General features: G+C 42.8%; 1 protein-coding gene across 2 annotated transcripts in view; it reads right to left on the bottom strand.

Annotated features, from left to right (window-relative positions):
- Nucleotides 1-3,712: 3,712 nt before the first annotated feature.
- lrp12 (low density lipoprotein receptor-related protein 12) overlaps nt 3,713-23,327 on the bottom strand; it is a 64,998-nt gene continuing 45,383 nt past the window's right edge. For both annotated transcript variants that reach the window (XM_068032300.1, XM_068032299.1), the window contains 2 exons: nt 19,270-19,402; nt 3,713-5,026 (listed from right to left, as the gene is read on the bottom strand). In XM_068032300.1, coding sequence (XP_067888401.1) covers nt 4,157-5,026; nt 19,270-19,402 — 1,003 coding nt within the window. In that variant the 3' untranslated portion in view covers nt 3,713-4,156. The remainder of the gene's footprint in view (nt 5,027-19,269; nt 19,403-23,327) is intronic.

Below are 23,327 nucleotides of genomic sequence, written 5' to 3'. Positions count from 1 at the left end.
AAGAAATTGCTGGGGCCTTGACAGAAATCTTTGCATCCTCATTGGCTACAGGTGAGGTCCCAGAGGACTGGAGCATAGCCAATGTTGTTCCTTTGTTTAAGAAAGGTAGCAAGGATAATCCAGGAAATTATAGATGAGCCTTACGTCAGTGGAAGGGAAATTATTAGAGAGGATTCTTCGGGACAGGATTTACTCCCATTTGGAAACAAACAAACTTAGCGATAGAAGGGGGGTCGTGTCTCACTAACTTGATTGAGTTTTTTGAGGAAGTGACGAAGATGATTGATGAAGGAAGGGCAGTGGATGTTATCTATATGGGTCTTCAGTAAAGCCTTTGACAAGGTCCCTCATGGCAGACTGGTACAAAAGGTGAAGTCACACGGGATCAGAGGTGAGCTGGCAAGATGGATACAGAACTGGCTAGAAGACAGAGAGTAGCAGTGGAAGGGTGTTTTTCTGAATGGAGGGATGTGACTAGTGGTGTTCCGCAGGGATCAGTGCTGGAACCTTTGCTGTTTGTAGTGTATATAAATGATTTGGAGGAAAATGTAGCTGGTCTGATTCGTAAGTTTGCGGAGAACACAAAGGTTGGTGGAGTTGCGGATAGTGATGAGGATTGTCAGAGGACATAGCAGGATATAGATCAGTTGGAGATTTGGGCAGAGAAATGGCAGATGGAGCTTAATCTGGACAAATGTGAGGTAATGCATTTTGGAAGGTCTAATGCAGGTGGGAAGTATACAGTAAATGGCAGAACCCTCAGGAGTATTGACATGCAGAGAGATCTGGGCGTACAGGTCCACAGGTCACTGAAAGTGGCAACGCAGGTGGATAAGGTAGTCAAGAAGGCATACGGCATGCTTGCCTTCATCGGTCGGGGCATAGAGTATAAAAATTGGCAAGTCATGCTGCAGCTGTACAGAACCTTAGTTCGGCCACACTGAGAATATTGCGTGCAATTCTGGTCGCCGCACTACCAGAAGGACATGGAGGCTTTGGAGAGGGTACAGAAGAGGTTTACCAGGATGTTACCTGGTCTGGAGGGCATTAGCTATGAGGAGAGGTTGGATAAACTCGGATTGTTTTCACTGGAACGACGGAGGTGGAGGGGTGACATGATAGAGGTTTACAAAGTTATGAGCGGCATGGACAGAGTGGATAGTCAGAAGCTTTTTCCCAGGGTGTAAGAGTCAGTTACGAGGGGGACATAGGTTTAAGGTGCGAGGGGCAAAGTTTAAAGGGGATGTGCGAGGCAAGTTCTTTACACAGAGGGTGGTGAGTGCCTGGAACTTGCTGCCAGGGGAGGTGGTGGAAGCAGGTACGATAGCGACGTTTAAGAGGCATCTTGACAAATACATGAATAGGATGGGAATAGAGCTATACGGTCCCCGGAAGAGCAGAATGTTTTAGTTTAGGCAGGCATCAAGATCGGCGCAGGCTTGGAGGGCCGAATAGCCTCTTCCTGTGCTGTACTGTTCTTTGTTCAGTCATGCATGGATGGACTCCTCCATTGTCCTCTGGCTTTGGCATCTCCGCCAGATGTTGCTTCTCTGTTACTCCAGCATGCCCTGTGCTATCGACACCACAGGCCCGTCATCACCCTGGGGCTCAGCATGGGCCTGGCCACCTACAGTCCTCCGACTGTCAGAGGCCTTGGCTGTTTCTGCCTCAGCCAGCTGCGCAGACATGTGTGTGGTGCTCCCACCAGCTCATGACCCTTATTCTGCAGCAGAGCTGTTCCCCACCAAAATGCGTTGGTGGAAGGTGCAAGAAGAGTCATGGGGCAGTGCATTCTCCAAGTGGTCCTCCTCCTCAGAGGTGGATGATTGTCCCCCTGTGGCTGCAGCCTCCTTGGTCCGCTGACCTGCATGACAGAACACAAACATGTGTGGGTTTGGCTGTGCAGATCTCCATGTATGATGTGGGTCTCCAACATTAATAATTATGCCAATGGGAGTCAATCCTCACTGTCTCGCGCAGGGACTCCAGTCACCCCATTTGAAATTGCGCAGCTGCCCACCAGCTCTAATGGCTCATCCTCAGCGATGGTGAGGATGCAGATTTGGAACTCCTCCACCAGTCTGGGCCCTCTTGTCCTGCAAGAGGAAGGATGGAGTTAGTAGAGCATGGCAGTGAGATCAACATGACAGTTCTGCTAATGTCAGCCCCTCGTCCCCTACTAGCAGATCTAATGTCTCTCATGTTGACACATGCTGTCAGTGGAGTTAATGGGCTATAAGCCTGTGTCCGAGGTGCAGCCATGCATCTGTCAGGATGAGGTAACACCCATGCCACTCTGCCTTCACCGTTGTAGTGCTATGTTCCCCATGTCATGCACCTTCCCATGTAGTCACATGGACTCCCCAAAAATGCGTTATGGAGCACTCACCTTGGACAAACGCAGAAGGTCATTGATCCACTTTCGACACTGCACCCAGTTCCGGTGGGTGACCCCACAGCTGCTGAGCTCTTCTGCGATCTCCACCCTGCCTATTTGGTCAGGTGGAAGGACCTCTTGTTGCCATCGCTGGGGAAGAGAATCTCTCGCCTTTCCCTTGCAGCCTGGAGGAGAATCTGCAAGCAAGCATCACTGAACTGTGGAGCCACCCAATGGTCTGGCCTTGGGCATCCTTTGCTGTCCTCCTCAGGAGATTGGGGGTTGGATAACTGAGCTCAGCAACATTTTCAGCAGTACAATGAAAGCTGCCAGTGACTCTAAGGCAGATGTGAATGTAGGGCTGGCAAGCCTTTAAATGTGGCACCAGCACCTAGTCTGCAGTCATCTGACACGGTAATCACTGACTCGCCTCCTACCCTCGCTGCTCGACTGGGGGAGGCCAGTGCCTCCGGTAGGTAAAATGACTGCCCGCCACATGATTGCAGTGGGCCGGCCACTCACAGCGTACATTTGCAAGACCAGCAGCGGCCTCACAAAAATTCAGCCTCAAGTGTCCAATTTTGACTTGTTCGTCATAGTTAGAGATCATCAGAAGTCTAGACTTCCCCAAGGGGAGAAAAACTCCAGACTCCTCAGATACTTTCATATACAGTTGCTGGAAGCAAAGCAAGACAAACAAATTTTGAGTGACCTCTGTTGCTTCATGTTCAAACAATTTCTAAAGTTGCCCCCCAGTCCAGAGACAAGTGTTTGCTTCCCACTCTCCGTATGGCAAATGCCCAACTGCTTTCAGCACCTAGTTGTGGAGCTAAATTCAAAGTAGCAATAATTGAGCCCTGGGAATAGCTCAATCAATTATGGACAGACTCAAGTGTGCCAATAAGTTCATTTGTAAGAGTAAGTCTATTTTTTTTTTTAAATAGTATTCTGGCCCGACTGCCATTCTTGGGCTTAAGTTTCAACTGATCAGGAAAACAAAAATGAGAAAAAAAAACATTCTATTTACTACGTATAAAGGTTACTAAGCATGCCTGGAATCCCTAGAGGCAGAAATATGAAATATTTTAGGCAGAATGTTAGTTGACACATGATATCATCACATGCTCATCTTCAAATGGCATGACGCTGTCAGGAAATCATTGACAATGTTAAGATAAGACAAAATAACTCAAGTTATTCCAGTAAAAATACCACTTCATAATCAAGATTGATAGAAGGCACTAGAACAAATGTCTCAGCGTTTGTGGGGTTCTTTTGATGCATGGAAGGAAAGAGAAAAGGAAAGGGTATTAGTAGTAAAAAAAAAAAACTTGCTTATTGTAAAAGTGGATTTTTATTTGTGTTTACAGAACCTTTCATGTTCCAGACTCAGTTTTCAGGGCACCCAACAGCCTAAAAGTTAAAAATCATAAAACATGCAATTTATGACAAAAGCAATAAATAAAGACAATATTTTAGAAACAACAAGGAAAAGGAAGTGTAAATGCCGAAACTTAAGTTATAATTTATTTTCATTCTACATATTAAAACAAATTTATATGTTCTTATCTTGAATGCATAACACAAACCAAAAAAACTGCATGGAACAGGTTACCATGCATTTATTTGATTGCCATAAATCAAAGTAAAATGTAATAAATATTGCATCTGACAGTCAGTCAAATCCAGTTTTTTTTTCAAGTACCGAAAGAACTTAAAAGTCACAATATGCACAGTACCGACAGGAGCATAAATAAAATTAGTTGATGTATTGCACAGCTAGCAGACAAGCAAGGATTCATCGTCACTGGCTTCAGACTTCAGTGTTGCTTCTAGGCACTCTTCAGGTATCTGGGCTGTATGGACCATTCCACAGTGCTCACAAGGCCCATCTCTATTATTAGACTGTTCTCTATGAGGTGTTGAAACATAATGCTTCCTAGCTCCCTGTACCCTATTGGGGCCAGGCTCAGTTACTGGTCTGCAACAGTTCCTCGTATCCATGTCTGAGGCTGCATCAGAAATGGGAATTAACAATTCAACATCATCATCATCATCATCGCTCCCATGCACTCCATTATCAAGCTGTCGCAAGGGACTCTGGTTCTGACCTGCTGAACTGGATCTCCCAATAGAAAACCGCACCCAGCGAAAACTCTGAGTTACCCTGCTCAGTGCACTGCTCAACTGCTGTCTTGCTGGACTAATGCTTGGCTGCTCTGAACTTTCTGATTGTGAGGGAACTACTGCAGTAGTAATATTAGTGTGGCAGCCAGTGGAAATTCCAGTTGCTCCTACAACAGCTTCTACTGCAGAGGTTGGTGCAGCCTTTTGAGGTAGAGGAGCTACTACTCCACCAACAGCTCCTGGTATATCTCTCTGCTCACCATTTCTATCCGTGTCATCAGAGTTGAATGTCAGAAGACTTCTGTGCAGACTGCTCCTTTCTGGTTCCCTAGGAACGTTCTGCTCACCAGAAGCATCACCTCCATCTGTTGACACAAGTGCTAGAGACCCTGAATTTCTGGATCTTGCAAAGTTAAAGACGCGATTCCAGAGGTTAGATCGCCTATTGGATGTAGTGGACCGAAAAGAAGTTAATCCAAGTTGTGACCGTACTGCCAATCGGAGGTTTTCCAAAATAGATGCCTAAAATGTAATTGAGCAGAATTAGATTAAGCAGCAAACCTGGTAAAGACTTTAGTTTATATAGTTCTACATCACACCTCTCAGAATCCTCAAAGGAACTTCTTAAAACAAAAATTACAATAAAAAGCCATTTTGCAAACACTAATGTATCAGAAAGTAGTTAATTTGTTTTGGTACTGTTGGGTGAAGGAAGAACATTAGGTTACATGAAAAAGCGTTTATTGAAACAATTCTGATGATCCCAAAACTTTTTTTTTATACGAGATGCTGATTGAGCTGTTGTATACTTCTAGCACTTTCTGCCTCCAACGTATGCAAGCCAATTGACATTATTCCCTGTATTTCTTCTTTCCAAGATTGCACTTCTAAAGGCTAGAACACTTCAAACCTTGCCAAGCTGCTTTCAAAATGAAAAGATACAGTGCAGTTTAAAAAAAAATTGAATTTAATGGAGAACAATATGGATCCCAACCTCACCAAGGCTTTCAGTATGGCCATGTTTTAGAAATATACAACAGGTCTGGCAGCATCTGGGGAGAGAGAAACAGTTCATCAGAACTGGCAAAGTTTAGAAATGATTTAGGTTTTGAACAAGTAAAAGGGGGGAGTGGGGCAAGAACAAAAGGGAAGTGTGTGATAGGGCAGAGGGCAGGAGATATTAACTCACAAAGATATCATAGAATAGAAGACAAACGGAGTGCTAATAGTTGTAGTAAACAACAAAGCATTAGTCCAGAAAGACTGTTACTGGCAGAAGAATGAACAGCTCTGACCAAAAGCAAAAACAGGAATGACAAGTTTAAAAAGCAGTCATGCCTCAATAATTTCAGCGCATGACTGCCTTTTTGAAAAGTTTTATTTTATTTTTTAACCATGTGCCCGGCTTAAACTTGTTTTTCAGGTTTTTGCTTTTGGACAGAGCTGCTCATTATTCTGCCACTAGCAGTCTCTCTGGATTAATGCTTTGTCTTTTACTACAACTATTAGCCTTAGCCTTTGCCAATGACATCTTTGTCATTTAATCTCTCCTGCCCTCTGCCCTATCACACACCTCCCTTTTTATTTGCTCAATACATTTCTAATGTATTGCCACTTTGTCAGTTCTGATGAAAGTTCACAGACCTGAAACATTAACTGTTCCTCTTTCCACACTTGCTGCCAGACCTATTGAGTATTTCCAGCACTTTGTTTTTATTTCAAATTTCCAGCATCCACAGTATTTTGCTTTTATTATGGCCATTCTTTCGAACTGAATCGAAAACCAAATGTCTTTCAAAGCTGCAAGTTAATGTGGCAGTGATGGTTTTCACATGAAAAGCTTACATTTTCCCAGATTCGCATAATTCCAATCCCTACATGAAGCAGTGCACATGCTGTGCAAAGTGAATTAGAGGCCTGCTACAAGACCCAAACCCGACGACATGTGTCTTCAGGGTATGGCGTTTGGGTTCGGTTCGGGCCGGGCCGAGTCCAGGTTGAGTCAGGTCGGGCCAGACACACACGGTAAGTGCTCTGCTGGTAAGTACTGAAATTTATTTTTTAAAAACTTACCTGAGCTGGGAGTCTGGGAAGAAACTGAGACTGCGCAGTGAGCGAATGACGTCACTATGACGTCATCGCGCATGCGCTGCAGCTTCCTGGAGCTTCCCAGTCGGAAGATAAGTAAAGGGATGGTCAGGTCAGACTCGGGTCGGGTCGAGTTGGGGTGTGTTTGGGTCAGGTCGGGCTGGGGGCAAAATTGGAGGGACTCAGGCCTGGTCGGGCTCGGGTCCACGGTGATTCGGTCAGGTTCTTTTTTCCTGACCTGAGCAGGCCTCTAAGGTGAATTACACAGTGTAGGTTATGTAAAGGAGATGCAAGTCCACAAGCCATTGGTGTTACTTTAGAAACTGAAGTCTTCAAAAGAAATACAGACAAGAAAGGTCACTAAATAAATTGTTGTATTAAACAAATTATATATCTCCAATCAGAACATGCAGAAGATGGTGCGGCAGGAAACAGCAAGTCTTTGGGAGGTTAACAGGCAAAACTCATGTACATGCATTTAAAGGCTGAAAACATGCAAGGATGACTACTTGGGTCCAATTTCCAAATCCCTGAGCAATTCCCCAGATAATTCACTTTACCTCAACAATCAAGCCTTCATAAAACAGCTATTAAAAGGCTACCCTGTACAATTAACAAAACCCCTTTATGTATGTTTGAACAGCTGCACTGCAGATGGCATTAACATATACTACATTGCTATCTTCAGGTTTTGCTTTGATAAATGAAATCTTACACTCATGAGACATTGTGCATGAAAGAACAAACACGATGCAACACCACAGGAGTTTTAGCTAATAACGTAATTACCGTATCTAAAATTAACAGGGAAAAGAAAAACACTTAGAAATAACTACATATCAAAAAGAAATGTGTGCTGCACTGGGAAGTTCCTGCATTACTAATCTACTGTAAATGTTGAAACTAACTTGAGTAGTTTCAAAACTAATCTGAAATTTATATAATTGTAATTGTTGGTTATTATCTATTCGTAAAGCTGAAATTTACAAGCAACATTTTTAAAGAAACATTTACCTTTTAACTATCCCAACTGATATCCCAACTAATTTGCTCTATCTGAGCAGCATCTTATTGTAAACAACATCCTCTTTATATATATTTTTACTTTCTATGTGCACGGCTTTTAAAAATATTTTCCTTCTTTCCTTTTTTATCTAGCTGCCTGGCACGCTATGCTGGATTTTTCCCTGCTAAACCTTGCAAAATCAGGAAATACATCGCTAGAAAATGAAAGGAAATTGGGTGGTGAGTCCCACTGTCACATTCCTACCTCTAAAAGAACAGCAATAAATTTCTCTCACTCCCCCATCACAGGAATCTCAGCCTCTTAAATCTTGTTCACAATGGTTCATTTAAATCGTGGATAGAGCAGGACCCAGGAACCTGCCCAATTTCCATACCTCTACTACTGCTGACACCAGGAATCCTCAGGACAGAGGTGGCAGTCAAGTGGCCCTGGGAGAGCAGTGTAAGGGAGGGAAGGAGTCTAAGCAGAGAGAATTTCTCCCTCTTTTCAGGTTTCTTACCTGCCCTTGGAAGTCTGCACTCATCGAGAACCTTTTCCTTTAAATAAAGGAAAACACTACTTGGTGGCATGTTTTCCCCTTTAACTTGTGTTCTGCTGCACTAGGTGTCCTGCACTTTTGCTCAGTCACAGTAACAGGGTTTTTCAGTGGTCAAGATCCTTCTCTGCAGGTGAAATGACCCCCAATGCAGGAAATCTTTCTTCGTTGAGGGGCGAAAAATCCAGCCAAATTGTCCAACTTCGCTCTGACCCCTGCCTTTGTTTCTTTCTAATAGATTTCAGGCAGGTGAACATAGGTGACATGGAGCCACACAATCCACATCTTGGTCGGGCTTCAGCCAGCTGGGATTGGAATTTACTGTATAGTCGTGGCATGTACAAACCCACAGCTTTTCCCTCTGTGGCTTTGTGTATTAGTACAGCAATGTGTTGCACCAACAAACTTGTCATCTTTGTATTTTTCAGTGTAAAACATCCAGATGGCAAATCCTAATCGTGCTTAAATTGAACAAAAAAAAACTCAATTCCCAGAGACACGTAATTTCTTAGTTTGACACATCATTCTAAATTAACAGCTCTAGTGACATTTTGATCTATTACAATTAATCCATTACAAGAACTGAACTCCACTACATTTTAACAGTTGAACATAATGCACTTGCTAATCAAAACATCTGAAAACTTCTTATTGTCTATTCACATAACTGAGTGGTGTGCAACTTTCCATTTCAAAATGCCTGAAATTCCTAAATGTAACACCATCTTAGTGGGAAAACCCATAACAAAAGTGACAAAATTTAACCATTATAAGTTTTTCAACATTAAATGTCATAAGTGTAGGTGATCTAACAACAGCGGTTACAATGCAGATCAGTAGTTAATACTACAAATGGTTGAATTTACTTACAGTTGAAGGCTCTGTCCACTCTATCAGAGATTAATAGAATCTTACAACTCATGGGGACGACATTCAGTGCACTGTACCAATGCTGCCTCTTTGAATAAGATATCCAATTAGTTTGACTACCCTGCTCTTTCTTAATAGCACTCAAATGTTCTCCCTTTCAAGTATTTTTCCAGTTCCCTTTTGAACATTACTACTGAATCTGCTTCCACCACCCTTTATGCAGTGCATTTCAGATCATGACATCTTGCTGTGTAAAATCATTTCTCTCATCTCACCTCTGTTTCTTTTGCCAATTATCTGCAATCTGTGGCCTCTGGCTACTGATGCTCCTGCCAGTGGAAACAGTTTATCCTTATTTAGAGTCAGAGCTGTTGAGTCAGAGACATAATGGCACTGGAGGAGACCATTCAACCCATCGAGTCAATGCTGGCTCTCCACGGAGCAAACCAATCAGTACCATTCTTCGGCTCTATCCACGAGCTCTGCAAGTTTATTTCCCTCAAGTGCCGATCCAATTTCCTTTTGAAATCATTCATCGTCTCCATTTTCACCAACCTCATAAGCAGCGAGTTCCAGGTCATTGTCACTTGCTGTGTAAAAAAGTTCTTCCTTACGTTCTCCTGCATCTCTTGCCTAAAACCACAGTCCCTGCACCATCAGCTATTGAGAATAGCTTTTCTTTGTCTACCCTATCCAAATGTCAGAATCTTGTACACCTCTATCAAATCTCCCTTCAATCTCTTTTGCTCCAAGTAGAACAACCCCAGCTTCTCCAACCTAACTTTGTAGCTAAAATCCCTCATCCAGAGAATCATTCTGTTGAATCTCCTCTGCACCCTCTTCGGGACCCTCACATCCTTCCTAAAGTGTAGTGACCAGACTGATGCAATACTCCAGTTTGTGGCCTAACCAGAGCTTTATAAAAGTTCAGCATAACTTCCCTCAATATCTCTATTTATGAAACCCAAGATCCAATATGTTTGTTAACTACTGTCTCAATACGTCCTGACCTTTAAAGACCCATATACATGAACCCCCAGGTCCCTCTGTCCCTGTACGTGCTTTAGAAGCATTTAGTCTATATTGCTTCTCTGTATCCCTCTTGCCAAAATGAACCACCTCACATTTCTCTATTAAATTCCATCAGCCACTTGTCTGCCCATTCTGCTAGCCTATCTATGCCCTGTTGCAGTTGTTTGGTATCATCAGCAAATTTTGAAATTCTACTCTGTATTCCAATACCCAAATCATTTATATATATCAAAAAAAGCAGTGGTCGCAGCACTGATGCTTGGGGAACACCACTGTCTACCATCCTGCAGTCTGAAAAACAACCATTTACGATGACTTGCTGTTCTCTGTCCTTCAGCCATTTATTTTTTATCCAAGCTGACACTGACCCTCCTGTTCCATGAGCCTCAATTTTGTTAACCAGCTTTTTATGTGGTACATTGTAAAAGGCTTCCTTAAAATCCATGTAGTCAAATTCAATTAGTCAAGCATGATCTGCCTTTTACAAATCTATGCTGGCTCGCCCTAATTAACTCAAACCTCTCCAAGCGCCTGTTGATTTTTCCCTGATTATTGTTTCTGAAACCTTACCCACCACTGATGTTAAACTGACCAGCCTGTAGTTACGAGGAATGCTCTTACACCCTTTCTTGATTAAGGATGTCACATTTGTCACTCTCCAATCCTCTGGCAATCCCCCAGATTATGGAAGTCCTTCCACTGTCTCCACTCCCACTTCCATTAACAACCTGGGGTGCAAGCCATCATCAGGCGACTTATCCATTTTAAGCATAGCCAGCCTTTCCAGTACATCCTGCCTATCAATTTTCACCACATGCATTACCTCTACCATCTCTGCTTCTACTGATACTTTGTCAGTATTTTCTTCCTTAGTAAACACCGATACAAAGTACTCATTAAGTATTCGAGCTTTGCCCTTCGCCTCTAAGCATACATCACCTTCTTTATCCCGAATAGGCCCCACCCCACTTTTTATTACCTGCTTGCTATTTTCATGCTGGTAGAAGATTTTTGGGGTCCTTTTTATGTTAACTGCCATTCTATTCACATTTGCTCTCCTTGCCAGTCATATTTTCCTCGTCACTTTCCCCTTGAACTTACTGTATTTAGCCTGGTCCTCGCTTGAAGAATTCACCGGACATACATCACACAGCTTTTTTGTTTCATAATATTCTCTATCTCCTTCGTCATCCAAGGAGCCCTGGCTTGATTCCTTTACCTTTTGCCATTGTTGGAATGTACCTAGCCTGTACCTGAATTATCTCCTCCATAAAGATCACTCATTGCTCTGTTACTGTCAATCTTTCGCTCCATTTTACCCTGGCGGGATCCTCTTATCCTATTGAAATTAGCCCTCTTCCAATTTAGAAGTTCTACTTTAGATGGTTCCTTGTTCTTCTCCAAAGAATGACTAAAAGATTGATAAGAAATGTAAAATTGGAGTATGAGAGAAAGCTAGCTAGAAATATAAAGACAGATAGTAAGAGTTTCTAGAGATATTTAAAAAAGAAAAGAGTTAACAAAGTAAGCATTGGTCCTATGGAAAGTGAGTCTGGGGAATTTATAATGGATAATAGGAGATGGCAGATGAATTGAACAGGTATTTTGCATCGGTCTTCACTATTGAGGATATAAGTAACATCCCAGTATTAGCTGTAAGTCAGGAAATGGAAGGGAGGAACACAAGAAAATTACAATCACCAGGAAGTGGTACTGAACAAATTGTTGGAGCTGCGGGCTGACAAGTCGCCGGGTCCTGATTGGACTTCATCCTAGGGTGTTAAGAGAAGTGGCTAGTGAGATAGTTGATGCATTAGTTTTAATTTTCCAAGATTCCCTAGATTCAGGGAAGGTTCTGAGAGATTGGAAAATAGCCAATGTAATTCCTTTAATCAAAAAGGGTGGGGGGGGTGGGGGGGGGGGTGAAGACAGAAAGCAGGAAACTACAGGCCAGTTAGCTTTACATCTGTCTTAGGGAAAATGTTAGAAGCTATTATTAGACACGTTATAGCAGAGCATTTAGAAAAATTCAAGGTAATTAGGCAGAGTCAACATGGTTTTGTAAAAGGGAAATCATGTTTGGCCAATTTATTGGACTTCTTTGAGGGAGTTACATGTGCTATGAATAAAGGGGAACCGGTGGATGTATTGTCCTTCGATTTCCAGAAGGCATTTCATAAGGTGCCACATTGAAGGTTATTGCAGAAAATAAAAGCTCATGGTGTAGGGGTAACATATTGGCATGGATAGAAGATTGGCCAGCTAACAGGAAACAGACAGTAAGCATAAATGGGTAATTTTCTGGTTGGCAAGATGTAACGAATGGTGTGCTGCAGGGATCTGTGCTGGGGCCTCAACTTTTTACAATTTATATAAATGACTTAAATGAAGGGACCGAAGGTATGGTTTCTAAATTTGCTGATGACACAAAGATAGGTAGGAAAGTAACTAGTGAAGAGGACATCGGGGGGCTACAAAGGGATATAGATAGGTTAAGCGAGTGGGCAAAGACCTGGTAAATGGAGTATAATGTGGTAAAGTGGGAAATTGCCCACTTTGGCAGGAAGAATAAAAAAGCATATTATCTAAATGGTGAGAGATTGCAGAGCTCTGAGATCTGGGGGTCCTAGTGCATGAATCGCAAAAGGTTAGTATGCAGGTACAGCACGTAATTAGGAAAGCTAATAGAATGTTATTGTTTATTGCTAGGGGAATTGAATACAAAAGTAGGGAGGTTATGCTTCAGCTATACAGGGCATTGGTGAGACCACATCTGGAGTACTGTGTACAGTACTGGTCTCCTTATTCAACGAAGCATGTAACTGCGTTGGAGGCAGTACAGAGAAGGTTTACTAGACTAATATCTGGAATGGGCGGACTGTCTTACGAGGAAAGACTGGACAGGCTAGGCTTGTATCTGCTGGAATTTAGAAGAGTAAGAGACAACTTGACGGAAACATACAAGGGCGGCACAGTGGCGCAGTGGTTAGCACCGCAGCCTCACAGCTCCAGGGACCCGGGTTCGATTCTGGGTACTGCCTGTGCGGAGTTTGCAAGTTCTCCCTGTGTCTGCGTGGGTTTCCTCCGGGTGCTCCGGTTTCCTCCCACAAGCCAAAAGACTTGCAGGTTGGTAGGTAAATTGGCCATTATAAATTGTCACTAGTATAGGTAGGTGGTAGGGAAATACAGGGACAGGTGGGGATGTTTGGTAGGTATATGGGATTAGTGTAGGATTAGTATAAATGGGTGGTTGATGGTCGGCACAGACTCGGTGGGCCGAAGGGCCTGTTTCAGTGCTGTATCTCTAATCTAATCTAATCTAATCCTGAGGGGTCTTGGCAGGGTGGATGTGGAAAGGATGTTTTCCCTTGTGGGAGAATCTAGAACTAGTAGTCACTGCTTAAAAATAAAGGGTCGTCCATTTAAGACAGAGATGAGGAGAAATTATTTCTCTCGGAGGGTCATGATTCTTTGGAATTCTCTTCCTCAAAAGGCGGTGGAAGCAGAGTCTTTGAATATTTTTAAGGCAGAGATAGACAGATTCTTGATAAGCAAGGGTGTGGAAGGTTATCGGGGGTGGGTGGAAATGTGGAGTAATCAATTCAGCCATGGACTTAATGAATGGCGGAACAGACTTGAAGGACTGTGTGGCCTACTCCTGCTCCTAATTCGTATGTTCGTTTGTCCCTTGCTAATCTAAATCTGATGATACAATGATCGCTTATACCCAAGTGTTTCCCCACAGATATTGGTCCACTTGGCCCACCTCATTCCCCAGCAACAGGTCCAGCAATGTCTCCTTCCTAGATGGACCAAGAACATACTGGTCAAGGAAGTTCTCCTGAATACATTTCTGAAATTCCTCCCTCTCCTATCCCTTTACTCTAACATTATTCCAAACGACATTTCGGTAACTGAAGTCCCCCAAAATCTGTACATCTCTGATTTCCCTGCAGATTTGCTCCTCTATCTCTCTCACTATTTGGAGGCCTATAGAATACCCCTCGTAGCTTGATCATCCCATTTTTGCTTCTCAACTCTAACCAAATGGATTCTGGCTTTGCTCTTTCAATGACATCCTCTCTTTCCAACACTACAATATCCTCCCTAGTCAGTATTGCCACCCCACCTCCCTTTTTGCCTTCACTATCTTTTCTGAACACTTTGCATCCTTGAATAATAAGCACCCAGTGCTCACCATTTTTAACCCACCATTTCCGTTATTACTACTACATCATATTCCCACATGGCTATTTGTGCTTGTAGCTCACCAATCTTAATCACCACACTTTGTGCGTTTACGTACATGCATTCTAAACCTGTCTTTGCATTCCTTCTTAGTGTGCTATCTAATATGGTATTACTTCCTTCTCTAGTAATATCCAACACTCTCAGTCCTTTATACACCTTATCCCTCTTTTCTACTTCTATATGCTGCTGCCCATCTCCCACCAATTTTGTTTAAACCTTCCCCAACCATATTAGTGAACCTCCCCACAAGGACATTCGTCCAACTCCTGTTTAGGTGCAACCTGTCCCTTTTGAATAGGTGCATTCTGCCCCAGAACTAGTCCCAATACGCCAAGAATCTGAAGCCCTCCCTCCTGCACCATGCCTCAAGCCATGCACTGATCCTCCCTATCTTATTTTCACTCTTGCTAGCACATGGCACTAGGAATAATTCAGAGATTATGACCTTCGAAGTCCTGCTTTTTAACTTCCTCCCTAGCTCCTGAAAATCTGACCGTCGGACCTCAATACCTGCCCTTTCTATGTCATTGGTACCGACATGAACCACATCTTCTGGCTCACTCCCTTCCCCCTGGCACCAGGGAGGCAGCACACCATGTGGGACTCACAATGACGGTTACTTTCTCAAAACCCGTCATGATTTTGAACATCTCCATTATTAAATCTCCCCTTTATCTTCTCTGCTCTAAGGAGAATAATTCCAACTTCTCTAGTCTCACTAGATAAATGAAGCCTGATACCATTCAAGCAAGTCTCCTCTACACCTTCTCCAAGGCCATGACATTCTTCCTAAAATGTGGTGCTCAGAATTGGATGCAATACATCATCTGGGGCCTAACCAGTGATTTATCATATCTAGTGACTCTTGATGGAAGTACACATCTGGATTTGAGTAAGGACCGAATAAAGTGCAACAGTAATAACAATGGCAACTGGCCAAATAACATGGGAGGTGGTCCTTAGTGGTGTGCTAGAGATTGTTGTTGAGAACTTTGCTCCTTATTTTCATTAATGACTTGGAAACAAGTTAGTTAAAAGATATATAAACTTGATGAGGTTTGCAAAATGAGAGCAGAGGCAAAAGACAAGATTCAGCTTGTTCAAATTTGATTGGATTTGGAGATACTTGGTTTGTGAGCAGAAGATTGGCAGCTGCAGTTTAAGTTTGGTTATGTAAAGTGATGAGATTTTGCAAAAGAAATGGAACATGTAATATTGACTCACTGGAAGCATACTGAAGGCAGATGGAGGAACATAGCTTTCTTCATCTACATGCTGTCCCTCGGCAATATTATCCGAAAACAGATCAGATTCCACAAGGATGCTGATGCCCAGCTCTAATGCACCACCACCTCTTTCAATCACGCCACTGCCTTTGATTTGTCATTCTGCTTGTCTGACATCCAATATTGGATGAGCATAAATTTCCAAATAAATATTGGGAAGACCAAATCCTGGCACAAACTCCATTCCCTCACCCTGGCCACTGTCTGAGGCTAAACCAGATCCCTCGCATCCATGGAACCTACTTGACCCTGACCTGACCTTCTGACCCATATTCTCTCCATCACGGAGACTGCCTATTACCACCTGCCGCTTAGCATATCTGCTACCGCCAAATACCATCAAATATCTACACTGAGTGGCTTTTCATCCTCAATGATTTCATCCTCCATCTGAATTCATCATGCCCTCTCACCTCTGAGTTCACTACCCTCTTATCCTCCCATAATCTTTCCCTCCACCTAAACTTCCTAACCCATATTCACAGCCACTCCCCGGACCTTTCCATCTCACGTGGCCTCACTAGTCACAACATATCAATCATAGATCAGGCCATTTCTGGTAACTTCTGTGTATCTCTCCCCACGTACATTGCCATTCCAACCCCAGTTCCTTCTGTGTTCACCTTGGAAAAAAACCCCAATTTACTTACAACTGCATTATCAAAATCCCAACTGTCCAGCCTTTCGGCCTCCGTTCACCATGACATTTCCATAGCTACTGATTTGCTCAACTTCACTTTACCTTACCTCCACCAGTCCTTGCTGGAATCATTACTCTCTGTCACTCTTACTGCTCCCCCGTTACGACCCTCCTCTCTGATTCCTCAAGTTCAAGGGATGCAAACTTGAATGGATATAGTGGAAATCTAATTTAGCCACTGATCCCCAGATCTGGCTGCACCACATAAAGCACTATCAGGTCATGCTCTTGTCTGTCTAAAATTACAAATGCTACACACTTGTTTAAAAAAGGGTATAAGGATAAACCCAACAACTACAGGCCAGTCAGGTTAACTTCAGTGGTGGAAAAACTTTTAGAAACAATAATGCAGGACAAAATTAACAGTTACTTGGACAAATGTGGATTAATTAAGGAAAGTCAGATTGAATTTGTTAAAGGTAAATCGTATTTAACTAACTTAATTGAGGTTTTTGATGAGGTAACAGAGAGGGTTGAAGGGGGTTATGCAGTTGATAAGGCATGCATAGACTTCCAAAAGTCATTTGATAAAGTGACACATAATTGACTTGTTAGCAAAGTTGAAGCTCATGGAATAAAGGGACATTGGCAGCATGAATAGATACAAAATTGGCTGAGTGTCAGGAAACAGTAGTGATGAATGACTGTTTTACAGACTGGAGGAAGGTATATAGTAGGGCTCCCAGGGATAGGTACCAGAGCACGGCTTTTCTTGATATATATTCATGACCTAGACATGGGGCTGCAGGGCACAACTTCAAAATTTGCAGATGACACAAAACTTGGAAGTATTGGGAACTGTGAGGAGGATAGTGATAGACTTCAAGAGGACATAGATATGCTGATGGAATAGACGGACACATGGCAGATGAAATTTTATGCAGAAGTGTGAAATGATACATCTTGGTAGGAAGAACGAGAAGAGGCAATATAAAATAAAGGTGCAATTCTAAAGAGGGTGCAGGAACAGAGAAACCTTGGGGTATAAGTGTACAAATCGTTGAAGATGGGCAGGTAGGTTGAGAAAGGCATACAGGATCCTGTGTTTTATAAATAGAGGCATAGAGTACAAAAGCAAGGAAGTTATGATGAGCCTTTTTAAAACACTGGTTCGACCTCAGCTGGAGTACTGTATCCAATTCTGGGCACAACACTTTAGGAAAAGATTTACTAGAACAGTTCCAGGGATGAGGGACATCAATTACATGGACAGTTTGGGGAAACAGTGGCTGTTCTCCTTAGGGAAGAGAAGGTTGAGAGGAGATCTGATAGAGGTGTTCACAATCATGAGGGATCTAGACAAATTAGATAAAGAGAAATTGTTTCTATTCGTGGAAGGGTCGAGAACCAGAGGACACTGGGTTCAAGGTGAATAGCAAAAGAACCAACAGCGACATGAGGAAAAACCTTTTCTACACATAGAGTGGTTAGGATCCGAGAGTGTGGTGGAGGCAGATTCAATCATGGTTTTCAAAAGGGAATTGGATAAGCTCCTGAAGAGAAGAGAATTTTCAGGGCTCCGGGGAAAGGGCTGGGAAGTGGGATTGGCTGATTTGCTCTTGCAGAGAGCCGGCACGGACACGACAGGACCAAATGGCCTCTTTCTGTGATGTAACCATTCTACGATTCTATGAGTAGTGGAACTGCCCCATGCCCAATGACACTTTCTCTGTACAGCATTAACACAGGCCTTGGAAATTGTTGCCCCACACTTCCTTCTGATTACTAATCACCTAAACCTCTCTACCCCTCTGGATACACTATCTCCCAAGCTGTCCATCTTCCCCAATCTTCTTCCTATGCCCCACCCCATCCTTCTCCATCCCTCCTTACATTGTTTCCATGACTCCCATTCACATTCTATTCTCTACCGCCCATCTCTCCCTTTCTCCTTCTCTCACCCCTGCCCTGTCTGGTTCTGATTTTCTCCTCACTGTCTAACCCTGCCTGTCTTGTATAATGTACGTGGTGTGAATGCCTTGTTCAAAGCCACAGGAGACTGACTAGATTTACATTAAAATTGCTGAATGGGTTGCAACATTCTATTTCAATTTTTTTTTAAACCATATCAGCCTCCTCCCCCTTTGAGCTTCTTCCATTATAAACATGCCCACACTTATCTGCAGTAACTGCACTGCGAGAAGGTCATACTTTGGGTATGTAACATTAGTTCAAAAAACAGATTAGTTAACCCAGATATGTCTCTGTGAGCACCAAAGTGAATGGCTCAATGTATAGAAACTTTATATTCCTCCACGTCCCTGATGAAAATTGGTGGGACAACATCGTCCCCTATTTTATACACTTAATTCACTCCCTCAGCCAACTCTGCCTCCTATGCTATCAAAGTTGTGTCCCTCGCAGAATGATCTTCATATGATAATGATTCCCCCTTCTCACCCACTGTGTAAACTTCACTGTGCTGGGGGGCATCCCCATTCCTCCCAGGTAAGTAACTACAGTATGCTGGCAGAACCATGCATCAGTCATTGAGTAACTACCATGTCAGTTCTATGCTCTCCTACCCCTCATGTAACTGAATCACTGCCCTGATTTTCTGGGACCTGACATCCTTCTACCTTCTCAGCCCCTCTCGCTTGGTGCAATTATCCCCCGACTTCTAATCCTGTTTGACCTGGTCTCTATATTTGGTCCTGACAGCTGGTATGGAAAACCATAGAACAACCATCAGAAAAAAAGCTAATGAAAAACAAAACTGCAGCTGAATACCCAATGGTTAGGTAACTATGGTTCCAGAAGAGGAATGGCACAGCCAATTCCAGTTCTGTTCAGTTACACAGCTGATTATAATCATGAGTTTGTACTCAAACAGACTCTAACTGGTTTACAGGCAAGATCATAATTCATTTCATTAGAATTGTACCAAAGGAGGCATTTGCAGGCTTAGAATTTTATTTATACAAAAAGATATCTGAAATAACAGCTTGTAGTAGGAGTGTGTCTGTAAGCCATTACCTGATTTGATGAGCAAACAGGGAAATCCTCCACTGGGGGAATCAAGCCTTGTGCAATTAACTGACCATAGGATGGAGGGGCCTCCCTTCGCAGTAGTTCAGCTTCAACTCTTGATAAATGAGTTTCAAAAGACCTTATCAACAAGGAAGAAAACAACTGAGTTCTCCTAATACTGGCACAAACATAGTAGCAGTTACTGATATTGATCCATTTCCTTTTGCACAGCTCAAATGAGACAAGTTACTGAGTTAGAGATATTTAATTCAAATTCATCAAAGCTAAACCGGAGGATTATTTTACTTTTTAAGCACACAACTGCTAATAGAACAGCACTCTGTAGTTCTTCGTGTATTGTCTTGTTGCTTTTGGAACAACATTGCATGGTATAGAGTCTCCAGCGCTATCACAATAATTTGCATCCAGAATTACCTTCTTTCACTCTAAAGGGCACCATGAAGTTTATACAATTTGTACATCACCATCTACATTTTCTTCAAAAATACCTGCACAAATCTGCACAGAGCTTTTTAAACAATCATCGGAAGACATAAGTGTGTATCTATAAATGGAATTCTTCTGCACAGGGCAATGCCTTTTAAGTTAACAAAAAAACTCTACTTCCTGCTCATAGTTTGTTTGCAAATGCAGTGGACAGTGGCAAGAGAGGAGCCAGGGATGGTATTTCTTAAATATGAAGCAGAGACTGGACTGAATGGTTACTTATGTCACATAAAATTTACGCAAAATCCATAGGTGCAAGCAGATTTCCTCCTACTTACTGCCTCATACCTATTTTGCTATCTGACATCAAGTAGGAGACCTATCGAGAGGGTGGAAATCCAGCACCTTGTGACTGGCAAACTTCATTAAGATCCATCCTTTAATAGGAGAGAGGGAAGGGAAAAAGAGGGGCAAAAATCTAGATTCCAGAGGTCACCACAGAATAATATTCACATTCCAGTGAAGATGCCACTCTTCAAGGGAGCACAGATTGGAGACAACATGAGAATAATAACCAATGTTCTCTGCAAGTGCAACATCACAGAATTACCCTCCAATCTTAGAAAAAGTAGAGAATCATACAACACAGAAGGCAGCTATTTATTTTGTCTGTGCCAATTCTTTAAAATGTATTTATTTATATATTCCTATAAATACCACAAATGAACTGAATTTAAAAAAATAATTTATGCAGGTCTGTAGTGGAATTATAGAAACATAGGCCGGAATTTTATGCCACCCCAACGAGCCAGATGGTGGCGGGGGCAGTGGTATAAAATGAAGCTGGAAGCTCTGGGAGGCTTTCTCAACCCACTCCTGCCTCCGACCCCCTTTATGTAGGGTGGGCGGGCGGGGGGCGAAAAATGGGCCGCCAGCCCCATGCCAAACAAGGCCCTAAAATTGCCACTTAACGGCCACTTAAGGGCCTTCGCCCACCTCCATGCGAATTCTACACGTGACAAGCGGGCGTCCTGGAGCCAGGAACAGCTGCCTGGGAAAAGCAGGTGCCCGATGGAGGCCCACCCCCGTTTCCCCAACTACCCCCAGGGCCTAACACTTCCCACTTCCCCCCCAAACGACCATCCTTGCCTCGCCAGGGCCCGACCGAAGCAACCAAAATTCACTTTAAATCCCGGCTCCATGTCTTCCTCTGCTTCCCCACTGATTGGCCGGCAGCTCTTTGAGGCGGGACTTCCTCCCTCAAGTAGGTGGAAGTCCCGCCTCAGAACATTTAAAGCCTGGGGACCCATAAAATATGGAACGGATGCCCAGGCGAGGCGGAAGCGGGTCCACCACCAACTTTTACGTCGATGGCCAGCTCCCATCCGCCCAATGTAAAATCCAGTCCATAAAATCATTGGGGTTTACTGCATGGAAAGAAGCAATTCAGCCCATTGTGTCCATACTGGCTGAGAAGGAGCCATCGAGCCAAATTCCACTTTCCAGCTCTTGGCCCATAGCCTTTTAGGTTACAGCACTTCAAGTGCATATCCAAGTACTTCTTAAATGTTATGAAGGTTTCTGCCTCCACCACCCTCTGGGTGAAAAATTTCCCCCTCAAATCCCTTCCAAACCTCCTACCTCTTACCCTAAATCTATGCTACGGGTTATGGATCCCTCAACCAAGGAGAATGGGACCTTCCTAACTACTCTATCTCAGTTCCTCATAATTTGATACACTTTCATTCGGTCGCCCCTCAGCACTGTCTGTTCCAAAGAAACCAACCCTAGCCTATCCAATCTTTCCTCATAACTAAATTTCTCCAGTCCAGGCAACATCCTTGTAAAATTCCTCTGAACCCTCTCTAGTGCAATCACATCTTTCCTATAGTGCAGTGACCAGACCTGCCTGCAGTACTCCAGCTGTGGCCGAACTAGAGTTTTATACAGTTCCAGCATAACCTCCTAGCTCTTATATTCTATGCCTCAGCTAATAAAGGCAAGTATCCCGTTTGCCTTCTTGATAACCTTACCTACCTGTCCAACCACCTTCAGGATCTGTAGACATGCATCTCAAGGTCCCACTGTTCCTCCACATTTCTCAGTATCCTGCCACTTATTGTGTATTCCCTTATTTTGTTAACCTTCCCCAAATGCATTACCTCACACTTCTCCGGATTGAACTCCATTTGCCACTGTTCCACCCAACTGACTAGTCCATTAATATCTTCCTGCAATATACAGCCTTATTCTTCATTATCAACCACACGGCCAATTTTTGTATCATTCAACTTCTTAATCATACTCCCCGCATTCAAGTCCAAATCTTTGATATATACCACAAAACGCAGGGGACCTAGTACAGAACCCCACTTGAAACAGCCTTGCAGTCATAAAAACACGCATCGACCCATTACCCTTTGTTCCTGCCTCTGAGTCCATTTTGGATCTAACTTGCCACTTTGCCTCTGATCCCATGTGCTTTTACTTTTGTGCCTAGTCTGCCATGTGGGACCTTATCAAAATCCTTGCTAAAATCCACGTTGATAACATCAAATGCACTAACCTCTTCGGCCCGCCTTGTTATCTCCTCAAAAAATACAATGTTAGTCAGACATGACCTTCCCTTAACAAATTTGTGCTGGATTAATCCATGTCTTTCTAAATGATGATTTATCCTGTGTCAATCTATTAATTGTGTGTCAACTGTTTAATTATATTGTTACAAGGATTTTGTTTTTGTATTAAAAACTTAGGAGTCTGTGTGTTTAAAAAAACTGAAAAAGGATTTCAGTGGACATTGAGACACCTGAACTTTATGGATGTTTTGAAAGAAAGTTCAACAAAAGCTGAACTCTGTGGATGTTTTGAAAGGAAGTTCAGCAGGGGCTAAACTTGTAAACAAGGACAGGAAAGCAGGCAATTTCAAGGAAACCAGTAAAGGGTTTGACCTCAGAGCTACTTTTAGAGTGACAAGGGAGAGATGTTTCAATTTCAGTTTTGAACTTTAAAAAGCCAGCGAGTTTGGACAAAAAGCGGGCATTCTGCAATTTGATTCAGACCTGCCTGGAGATCAGAAGAGCCAGAAAAAGTGTTACCCCTCTATGAAGAATCCCTGCATCAAGAGTGGTAATTTTGCATTTTTAAGAAACCCCGAATGCTTGCAGAAATCCTGTCTCTTTAAAAAGGACTTTTGCATCAAATGTGTAACAGAAAACTGACACCTGTTGCTACACCCCCAAAGGAAGACCTATGTGAAGACTGCTGCAATTAAATTTCCTTGAACGCCTACCCATCACAGACTGTTCATCAACCTTGCCTAGAAAGATTTCGAGTGGCATCCAACTATTCAACTTTGGGACACCTCACGTAACCGAATATCTTCCATCCAGATCATGACAAACTAAGTTATTTTATTATTCCTTTCCTTCTTAGGAAACAGCTGTAAACCAACAATCCTTTTTGTTCCCAGTTAACCGGTTTTTGGATGTATGTGTGTGTGCATGAGGGCTAGGGACATAAGGAGCTTTAATATCTCAATTCGTATATAAATTTACTTCATTATTGGTCAAGACTTGGTTTTATAATAAATTGTTAACCTTGCTGTTGATCAAATA

Source organism: Heterodontus francisci, chromosome 5 (assembly GCF_036365525.1).
Source record: "Heterodontus francisci isolate sHetFra1 chromosome 5, sHetFra1.hap1, whole genome shotgun sequence".
Lineage (NCBI taxonomy): Eukaryota > Metazoa > Chordata > Chondrichthyes > Heterodontiformes > Heterodontidae > Heterodontus > Heterodontus francisci.
Note: the sequence above shows the minus strand (reverse complement) of the source record. Positions and strands in the feature narration are given on the sequence as shown.